Source organism: Galeopterus variegatus, unplaced genomic scaffold (genome assembly GCF_000696425.1).
Source record: "Galeopterus variegatus unplaced genomic scaffold, G_variegatus-3.0.2 Scaffold11941, whole genome shotgun sequence".
Taxonomy (NCBI): domain Eukaryota; kingdom Metazoa; phylum Chordata; class Mammalia; order Dermoptera; family Cynocephalidae; genus Galeopterus; species Galeopterus variegatus.
This window is the reverse complement of record NW_007738052.1, coordinates 24,084-34,455: the sequence shown is the minus strand read 5'-3', so window position 1 is coordinate 34,455 and position 10,372 is coordinate 24,084. Positions and strand designations below refer to the sequence as shown.

General features: G+C 53.7%; 1 protein-coding gene across 1 annotated transcript in view; it reads right to left on the bottom strand.

Moving 5' to 3' along the window:
• Window positions 1–5,268: 5,268 nt before the first annotated feature.
• Window positions 5,269–10,372, bottom strand: part of KIAA1755 (KIAA1755 ortholog) — a gene marked incomplete at its 5' end in the record, with an annotated part of 29,013 nt that continues 23,909 nt past the window's right edge. Inside the window, 3 exons of the mRNA XM_008594944.1 lie at window positions 5,269–6,219; window positions 9,301–9,522; window positions 10,240–10,362. Coding sequence (XP_008593166.1) covers window positions 5,530–6,219; window positions 9,301–9,522; window positions 10,240–10,362 — 1,035 coding nt within the window. The remainder of the gene's footprint in view (window positions 6,220–9,300; window positions 9,523–10,239; window positions 10,363–10,372) is intronic.

Genomic DNA, 10,372 nt, shown 5'->3' with positions numbered 1-10,372 from the left:
GACCCTGGCACCTTCTCTCTCTCTTTTGCTTCCTCTTGCCATGTGATCTGCTTGTACCTGCTGCTTTTCTGCCATGAGTAGAAGTAGACTGAGGCCTGGGCCAGATGCAGCTGTCCCAGAATCGTAAGCCAAATAAACCTCTTTCCTTTATAAATTACCCAGTCTCAGGTAATTCTGTTATAGCAACACAAAATGGACTAAAACAGTCCAGCAAACTGGATGCTCTCCAAATCCAATCCTTTTTTGGGCTTTCATGGAGGCTTTATTATGTAGTCATGACTGATGACATCATTGGCCATTGGTCAGCCCCTCCCCTCCCCCTGGATGGTGAGGCAAGGCTGAAAGTCCCAACTTTCTAACATTCCTCAGTCTTTCTGCTGACCAGCTTCATCCTGAAGCTATCTAGGGTCCCCAGCCATTAGTTATCTCATTAGCACACAAATGATACTCTTTACTCCAGAGATTCCAAAGGGTTTAGGAGCTGTGTGCCACAAACAAGGGGCAGAGACCAAATGTATATTTCTTAAGTCACAATATCACATGCCCATTTCACAGATGAGGAAGGTGAGGCCTGAGGAAGTGCAGTGGTTCACCCAGAGTCCCCTACCATGCCCAAGGCAGTGGGGAAAGGTACCCCAGGAGTCCTGCCCTCCAGCCGGAGTACTTATTCCCCAGGGGGCTCAAGCTGTGTGCCACAAACAAGGGGCAGAGACCAAATGTATATTTCTTAAGTCACAATATCACACGCCCATTTCACAGATGAGGAAGGTGAGGCCTGAGGAACTGCAGTGGTTCACCCAGAGTCCCCTACCATGCCCCAGGCAGTGGGGAAAGGTACCCCAGGAGTCCTGCCCTCCAGCCAGAGTACTTATTCCCCAGGGGGCTCGCTGGCTCCAGCTTCTGAGAGCTATTTTTCTGCTGGGAGAGGGTGGGGTTTCAGGCCAGATGAGTTTGTCCTGGGCTGGAACCTGGTTCACAGGCCCCCAGAGAACAGAACAGTTCTGTTTCATGAGGGCAGACTGTGCCCTGAACCCAGCCAGCATTCCTGTCTGCCGGAGGGGGTAACTAGAGGACACAAGGGTGTGGGACTCCCACCTCAGACTGGATGATAAGACAGAGGTTCATCTGCTCTTGTGGATTTGGCATTGATCAGAACTAGGTCCAGATCCCAAGCTTTCCCCTTCTTAAGCCCTTTACTGGCTGTGTGACCTTGGGCGAGTCATTTTACCTCTCCAGGCATCTGTCTTCTCATCTGTAAAATGGGGACATCCCAGAGTATGACCTTTGTGCTCCTCAGGGTCATAGTAAATATCACACAAGGAAATGGATGGACAAAAAAGTATGTTGTAAAGTATAAAGTGCCCAGATTCCTGTTTGGGCTCAGTCCTACCTCTGCCCAGCATCACTGCCTAGCAGACTTTTGAAGCTTTGCTCCTTCACAAGACAGCCACTGAAAAAGGAAAAAGGCCTGGTGTGGAGCTCAGGGATCCAGAGATCTTATTATCCTGGCCCAGCAGACTTGACAAACCCATTGGACAGATGCGGAAAACTGAGGGGCAGCCATCTACTTGGAGCCACCAGACTGTTAAGCCTGGATTCAGAGGCAGAGCTCTCTCATTTCCAAGATGAGAAAGATCCTTATTCATCCAATGCCCCCATTGGACGGATGGATAAACTGAGCACCAGAAAGGGGAAGCAACCTGCCTGGGGACACCAGGCCATCAGCAACAGGGCAGAGGTGCTTCCTGAGGTCCCTGACTCTGAGGCCATGCTCCTCCTTCCCCTTGCCTGCCAACCCTTCGAGCTTGAAAAGAGCATTCCCATCACAGTGGGATATTCAAGGTCATGTCATTGGCAAATGTGGGGTCCCTCGTAAGCCCCATCTTCTCACCAGAGCAGACTGCAAACTTTGTTTAAAAAAAACCAAAACCCTCTGCCTCCTCAGAGCAGCCTTTTGGGAGTGGAGGCTTTGCTGATGCAAAGCTATGTCCTGCAGGAGGCTGTGCATTGCCCCTATCACAGGTAAGTCTGGGCAAAAACCCATTAATTAGGCCTCTTTTAGCCTTTGAGAGACAACTGGGGATCCAGAAAATGAATTAGGGAATCCACATGATTCCAAGAGTGAAAAACTCTTTGAGATCAATAGGGGATCAATTGGTGCCATCTGGAGAAATTTCTTCCTCAATTTGTCAGGTAAGGAAAACAAGGGCCGGCAGGGCTGGTCTAATACTAGATTCCATTTAATGAGCACTTCCCACGTTCCAGGCACCTTTCTGAGGGATTGCCACATATTAACTAATTTAATACTTACAACGAGCCTCTGAGGTCTTATTATTCTCATTATATGGTTGAGGAAACCAAAGCACAGAGAGGTAACATCACTTGGCCAGAGACGCACAGCTTGAAAATGGTGGAGCCTGGATGGGAAAGTGGTCAGTCCAACCCCCAAACCCATGTCACTAACCACTCTGCAACACTGCCTCATGTGCTACAAGAGACCTGGATGTGAGTGCCACCCAAAGACCACACCCAGCCCAGCCCAGCCAGGCTCCCTGGGCACACGGATTGTTCAGGCACAGTAAGACTGCAGAGAGGACAAACTGGTGGCCACTGCAGACCCAGCAATCAGCCCAGGCTTGCCTGACAGTGAGTCCAAGGCATCAGTGTCACATCAAGTCCAGCTCTGCCACTCACAGTGACACTGGCCAAGGCACCTGCTTACCTCTCTGAGTCTCAGTTTCCTCCTCAGTAAAATGGGGAAGAATTAGTCCTGGCTTCCTAGGTTGGTGCGAAGAACTCAACGAGCCCTGTAAAGCTTTTAAAGGACTGTGATATTGTGAAATATATATTTGGTCTCCTGTCACACAACTCTTAAAATCCTTAGAATCTCCAAAGTGATAAGAATGTCTTTTTGTATGCTAATGAGTTAAGTGGTGGCTGGCAGCCCCTAGGTAGCTGCAGGATGGGGGCTGCACTCAGGAAAGACCAATGCAGGAGTAGAGGGTTGGGACTTTCAGCCCTATCCCCCAACCTCCAGGGAGGGAAGAGGGGCTGAAGGTTGAGTTGACCACCAATGCCATGATTTAGTTAATCATGCCTATGTGATGAAGCCTCCATAATACCCCAAAGGACAGGGTTCAGAGAGCTTCCAGATATCTGAACACGTGGAGGTTCCTAGAGGGTGGTACGCCTGCCCCGGGGAGGGCATAGAAGCTCCATTCCCCTTCCCCTACATCTCACCCCGTGAATCTTTTTATCTGTATTCTTTGTAATATCCTGTACCACAAATGGGTACACGTAAGTATGTATTTCCCTGAGTTCTGTGAGCTGCTCTAGCAAATTAATCAAACCCCAATTTATAGCTGGCTGTTCAGAAATTCCAGAAGCCTGGACTTGTGACTGGCATCTGAAGTGGGGGCAGTCTTGGGGACTGAGCCTTTAACTTGTGGGATCTGACACTATTGCCAGGTGGACAGTGACGGAATAGAATTAGAGGACATCCAGCTGGTTTCCACAGCAGAATTGCTTGATGTGTGGGGAAGACCTCTACACACTGGGTTGTAGAAGTTTTCTGTGTTGTTGCTGAGTATAGTATTTGGTTGGATTGTGGTTTTTCTACAGGACTTAGCACAAACCAAGGCACAAAGAAAATGCAAGGAAATGTTAGCTACTATTATTCACTATTCTTATATACTGTTACTCCTTGTATTTCATGTCTGCAGCTGCTTCTGTCCCAGGGGTTGCTGTGAGTACACACGTTGTTGAGGTGTAGTTCTTTTTGGACACAGAGGGATGCACAAGGTGACGTCCCCAAGGATTCTTGGATCATGCATCCCCCCAGGCTCCCATCTCTAGCAGCTGTGGTCTCTCAGAAATCAGTTTCCATCCTTGCACGCCAGGTTCCCTGACTCCCTGCCTGTGGTCCCCACTCTCTGGATGCTGTTGCTACGGCAACAGCATTTTAAGAAGCTTCAGGCCCCCTTCTGAGGTGACAGGCATGGATGGAGATGGGCTGATCAAACACATCCTGCTTCCTCAGCCTGTTGGGACAGAAGGCGGGGAGTGGAGTACAAGGTCAGAGCTGGCTGAGGTGGGGGCTGGCTCAGCTGCAGCTCCGAGACTTTCCCAGCAGCATCCCACCCTGCTAAGTCACCTGGGGAAACACCGAGCAGTTGGTTACAATGCACATCCATGCATCCCCCAGCCCCAAGAGTCTGATTTTAACTGTCTGGGTAGGACTCCCAGGAAGCTGCCTTTTGATCAGCTCTGCTGGTGTTCTGAGGCAGGCCCAGACCACACTTGGGGAAATCTTGAGTCTTGGAAGATTCCTGAAGCCATGTTGGGCACTCACTCAGTGTGTATATATCTTCCCTGAGATGACTCCTGAGAGAGGCTGTTGGTCCTTCAAGGCCTGCTCCAGGCCTCTCTCCTCTTCCAGGCCTCATCCGTGGGAGGACGTGAGCCCCCACCCTCCTCCCTGAGCCTGAAAAAGCCAGGGCTAGGCTGCCAGAGGCCACCTTGATCATGCTTCCTAAGGCAGAGACCGGAAAGCTCTCCTTTCCAAAAATCATGCTCAGGGCAGGTGCCAGCAGGATTACTCAGCCTGTGAAACACATGGCTGCCTTCTGGACACTCCATCTGAGATGACAGAGAGAGGCCTCTGTCCACCACCCCACCACCTGCTGGATGAGAATGGGCTGCCTCCCCTCACCCAGCCCCAGCCCCCAGCAGAACCGCAATGACACTGGGCACCTGAGGCTGTGCCTAAAGAGGCAGGTGCAGGGCATCGGGGGACGGGAGACATTCAGTCTGTGACATGATGGGGAGGGAAGCAGACAGGGACCTTGGAGGGGGTACAGTCTCTCTCTGGAGTGCAAGGAGAAGATTCTGTGGGTTCCTTGAATTTGAGAATGGTGGACCATGCCATTGGAGGAGCCAAGTGTGACAGAGAAAGCAGCAGCCATGCCCTGGCCCTCACCCTTCGTGCACAAAAACTAGCCTCCAGCTCCAGCAGGCCGTCCCCTTACCGAGGCCAGTGGAGCCGGCTTTGGCTGCAGCCACCAGCGCTAACTCCTGGGAGGTGGGAAATGAATCACCGGCTCCCTCACCCCTCGCCCCTCGGTGGGCTAACATGGTGTATTTGGGAGTCCTGTGCTGTCTTCCAGAGCTCCCCGGCAGGTCGAGTTCCTGTTGCCCATGCAGTAATTTGCTTCACAATGTACCCTTCATTCCCTTCCCAGACTCAACTCCCTACTCCCCCACCAGTGGTTCCTGGGATCACATGCTTTATTGCATCCTGGTTCTGACCCCCACGTTCACTATTCTGCACCTCTGAGAGTCAGGTCTTCCAGGAGTTTTCTGGAGCTGGGAGCATGTCCACGGTTCTTATCCTCCCAGCACAGGAAAATGTAAAACCAGTGCTCAATAGCCACATCTCGATGGGGCTGTCCTGGGCTCCCCAGCTCCCTCTCAGGTGGGCTTCGTCCCAGCGACACCCAGGAGCCCGGTGCAATCGATGGGGGCTCCCAGCTAGAGGGATGCACGGGGACTTGTCTGGGGTGAGTCCTCCAGAGATGTCTGTGAGTCTGTCCCCTCAGAGGAGAAGCTGTCCCCCGTGGGGTGGGGGACCTTGTTCTGCCTGGGAAGTCGCTGCCAGGAGAAGAGGGTGGCAAGAAAACACTCAGGGGCAGGGGCAGGGGCAGGGAGCTCGTGGGGGCCTTTGCCTTCATCGGCTGCTAATGAAGGAGGGCCTGCCTGGAAATTCCTGTTCTTTCCCCCTCTGGGGACCCGAGGAAGCCAACAGGATTTTGGCAAGAGATCCAGGCCCAGTGGGTCCTGCAGGGGCAGATCCCACCTCCCCCTGGAAGTGGGTTCTCTGTTCAGACCCTGGCCCTTGGCAGCTGCCCCTCTTAGATCCAGGTGTGCCAAGTGGGCAGGGGGAGCCACTGGGGGCTGACAGTGGGCCAGCGCCTTCTTCAGTAGGGTCTGGATCTCCTCATGCCTTTCCTGGGCCTCCTCCCACAGATCTTGGCCCAGACCTGCCTGGCTCAGGGAGGCCACCTGCAGCCCCATGGCTGTGAGCTTCTCAGCAGGGAACTCAGATGCCAGTCGCTGCAGGTAGCGATGGAGGCGGCGCAGGTCCCCAGGGCTGGCCCTTTGGGCTTTGCCCAGCCTGAGCTGGGTCATCAGGTCCTGACAGTCCATGTGGAACCAGGTCATCTGGGGGACAAGAAGAGAGGGAGGTGGGGGCTCCATGAGGACAGGGATGTGCCTCTCTGAGCAGAGAGGGGGCTCAATGCAAAAGTATTGCTAGATGGAATTAATAAGTGCCCAATGGACGTAGGGCCCCTCAGCTTGGCTGCGATTCCCTCTGCCGACCATGATGACAGTGTTTTCCCTCTCTTCCCTGGGGTACATACACCTGCCACCTGTAAACAGCCCGCAGCACCCCTGGGATCTTCAGGCACCTTCCAATAGACCTACAGGCCAGCAAGGACTAAGTGCGCTGTGGCTCTCAGTTGTAAAATGGGGATTGTACTAGATGATCACAAAAAGCCTTTTGTGAGCTGAAAATCTGGATCCTCAGATTGTGTTTACCTCTATGAGTGGTGCTGAGGGAGGAGTATGGCCACTGTGGACTGAGCACTGTCAGGCTGTGTGCGTTTCACGTATGAGCACACTGAACTGTACCAGCAGCCCATTTTACAGAGGAGGAAACTGAGGCTCAGAGAGGTGAAACCACTTGCCCCAGGTCACACAGCAAGTCAGGGAGTAGCTGGATTCCAATTTGGATCTGTCCTGCCTCCAAGAGTGTGTCCTCCAAATATCTCCTTGTGCAGAAGGAGAAACTGGCCCGGGCAGGGAGAGCCCTGGCAATCTCACAGTGAGACAGCCAGGCCAGGCCGGAGGCCCCCTCATGCCAGCCGGGCCTCGGCCCCATTTTGTGATTCTGGTGTCCCCGCTTCCCCTGCAAAATGTCTGTAGACTGCAAAGGAGCCAACCCATTCCCAGCAGCTCGTGAAAAACATAATCTTCCTCTCCATTAATTTAGAACCCGACAGCGGGCTGTTAGGCTGCGGGGATTGGAGAGCCATTTTCTCTGAGGAGACCATCTTTCCGTGGATTAAGGGAACTTGTCTTTAGATAAATGGCTTCATATTCGTGGAAGCACGCGGAGCTCATGGCTGGGAAAGGGCTCCATAAATCTCCGTTAGCGGCACAGTCGTGTTATTATTATTTAGTGCCAAAGCGGCTGCACACACGTTCCCCACCGGGGCTGAGCGCAGCACCTGGCTGCCCTGTCTGTCTGTCTGGGACTCAACACTCCAGGCCAAGCTGGGCAGAAAGGAAGAACAACTCAGAAGGCATCTTGCTCACCCCTTCATTGTACGGATTAAAATTCAGGACCAGAGAGGAGAAGGGGCCAGCCCAGATCAAACAGTGAGAGTTGGCTGAGGTGGATCCCTTATCAGGGCTGCCACCTCCCCCTGAGTGATTTCTAGGCCTGGGACAGACACCGCCTTCTCACAGGCCACACCCACTATCTGTCCTCTCCTGGCTCCATGCTCTTCCTCCATTCACCAGCCCAGGCATCCACAGTGTGCCCACCCTGTGCTAGGCACTGTGGACGGAGCCGTGACCAACTCAGCCCTGGTCCCTGCCTTGGGGAGCTCGCCAAACAGGCGACAGACAGGAGACCAGCAAGTGGTAAGCAATAGGATCATCTCAGGTCACAAGGAGCACCATGAGGCGATCAAACAGGGTGATGAGAGGATGAGGGGTGGGTCACCGGTGGTCAGGAGGGGCCTCTGTGAGGAGGAGACATGCGAGCTGACAGCAGAAGAAAGGCAGGAAACCAGCCACGGAGGGGAAGAGCCTCCCAGGCTGAGGAACAGCATGAGCTTAGGCCCCTGGGTGGGAGCAAGTTCATTTGATCCAGGGAAGGCCAATGGGGCTCAAACTTGCTGAAATCAGTGAGCAAGAGAAAGAAGCTTCCAGATGCCCTTAACCCTTGAGGCATTGCTCCTACTAATGGTAATAAGACTGTTGTTAATAATAATAATTCTAAATTTGAGCAAAGCCCTGTGCCAGGGGTTACTTCCACTTGATTTAATTCTCTCGCTACCTGGCAAGACCAGCACTAGAGCCAGATGGTCTGGGTTTGAATCTCAGCTCTGCCACTCTGCGAGCTGTGTGACCCTGGGTAAGCTCTTTGACCTCTCTGTTTCCTCGTGTGTAAATGGGCATAATACTAGTTCCTGCCTTGTAGGGTTGCTGTGGCAACAATTTGATATGTGAAATGACTAGAACAGGGCCCGGCACATGATGAGAATTACACGAGCACTAACTGTAATTATGGTTATTAACAAGGAGCTCCAGAGCAGCGAGGACTGTTGCTGAGGTCGCACATGAATGTGGCCCTTGACTCTGTGTCTCAGATTCTGCCTCTGCCTTGCTCTCTTACCTCTACACAGCTGAGAGTGGGGGGTCCTTTCACTGCCACTGTTCCAAGGAGTGCCCTGTCCTCCCACAGCCACAGGCATGAGTTCACTAGAGTCCCTCCTGCTGCCCTCTGAGGCATCCCAGGTTCTCTGTCCCCTGTGTGCTAGGCTGGCCTGACAGCTGGGAGGTGAGGTATAGCCCTTCCCAGCTCTGTCCTTAGTGGCAAGCATGAGGGGCAGCCAAGGGCACTGGACCTGGGCCTGCCATGTGAGTTCCTGTCCCAGCCGGGTCATGTCTCTCCCAGGCTTCTCCTTTGTCTCTGAAGGCCTCAATTTCCCCATCAGAAAAGTGAGGGATCTGGCTACGTGGATTTAGGAGAGGTGGGGGCTTTAAGTCAAATCTTGCTTGACCACCAACCCTCTGAGCAACCTTGAGCAAGTCACTTCCCTCTTTTGGGCCTCAGTTTTCTCATCTGTGAAGTGGGTACACGGTTGGTGGCCCTCCCTCACAGAGATACGGTGAGAATTAAATCAGGGAGGGTCCGCATGGAGCACACACTCAACAACGTGGCCATCCTCACAATAACCTGATCATCCTCATCATTGTCAGGGCTGCTTGGACAAGGGAGGCTGTCGCCATTTCCTCCTCTGTCTTTGTAGAAGGACACAGGGCATGTCATAGGGCAAGGACACACGAACAATCCCAGCTCTTCCTCTTCCCAGCACTCTTTCCCCTTCGTGGGACTGTGGGACTGTGGGAAGGAATCCCACAGAGCCTCGTGCTGTGTCTAGACCCTCCCTGTCCCCAGCACACCCCAGCCAGGGAGTAGGGGTCTGTGCAGTGGGCCGTGGGGCTCACCTTCTTGCAGAAGCGGTGCAGGTGGAGCAGTGTCTCAAGGTCCGTGCGTTGCCGCTCAGCCGCCATGTAGAAGTGGGTTAGCCTTGCCTGGAAGGCCCGCTGGGTGGAGGCGAAGGCCACCAGCCCCGGGAACTCGGCTCCTCCCGCCTCACCGGCCCCTCCGGCTGCAGCTCCCAGCTGGGCCGCCTGCTTGGACAGCTCCAGACCTCGGCGGTACTGGGCCTGAGAGGGGAGAGGAGGGCGTGCGCTCAGCTCCCACCGTGGGGGGACCTCCCCCAGAGGCCAGGAACCTTCTGCTGCCCCACGGCTGAGTTATGAGGCTTCCTGAGCCTCGGTTTCCTCATCCACGTAATAGGGACTGTAAGAGCACCCACCTCACAGGGCTTAGCTCGTGGTAAGTGTTTAACAGACAGGAGTGGCTGTTATGCTTCTGAAAGTCTCCAGGCCTTCCTCTTGGCAGTTCCCTTTGCCTAGCCGGGCTCTGCCCAGGTGTCACTTCCTTCTGGAAAACCTCCCTGACTCTGAAGTTCAGGTAACAGTCTCCTCCTTTGTGTCCCCACTGTTCTCCTTTTCTGTCTGTTTCCCTGTTTGTCCCCCACCTCCACCCGCTACCCTATGCTCCAGGGCCCAACACATCGAGGATGACTCCCTGCCCCTGCTCTCTAAGGCTGATTCAGTGAGTCTAGGGCAAGGCCCTGGAATCTGCATTTTAAGAAACTCTCTGGGGATTCTGGATATTCTTTGGACTTGGTGGTCTGGGAGGGCTTCCTGGAGGAGATAACATCTAAGCTGAACCCTTGTTATCCAAGTTGGTCTCCTCACTGTCTCTGGAAGTTTTCTTGCACTTTTCTACCTCCACATCTTTGCTCTAGCAGTGCCACCCCCTCTAATGCCCTGGCCATCCGCTCCAGGCCTGATCCTCAGTGTTGCGGAACGCACTGCAGCCTGAAGGAAGAAGTCCTCAAACTCTGCGTGGGCTTTTTCCACTGTCTCCAAGCTTCCATTCTGGGGGGTCAGCGCTTGCAGGCACTGGCTTCCTTCCTGCTCCATCCAGTCACTGACCTGGGAAAGG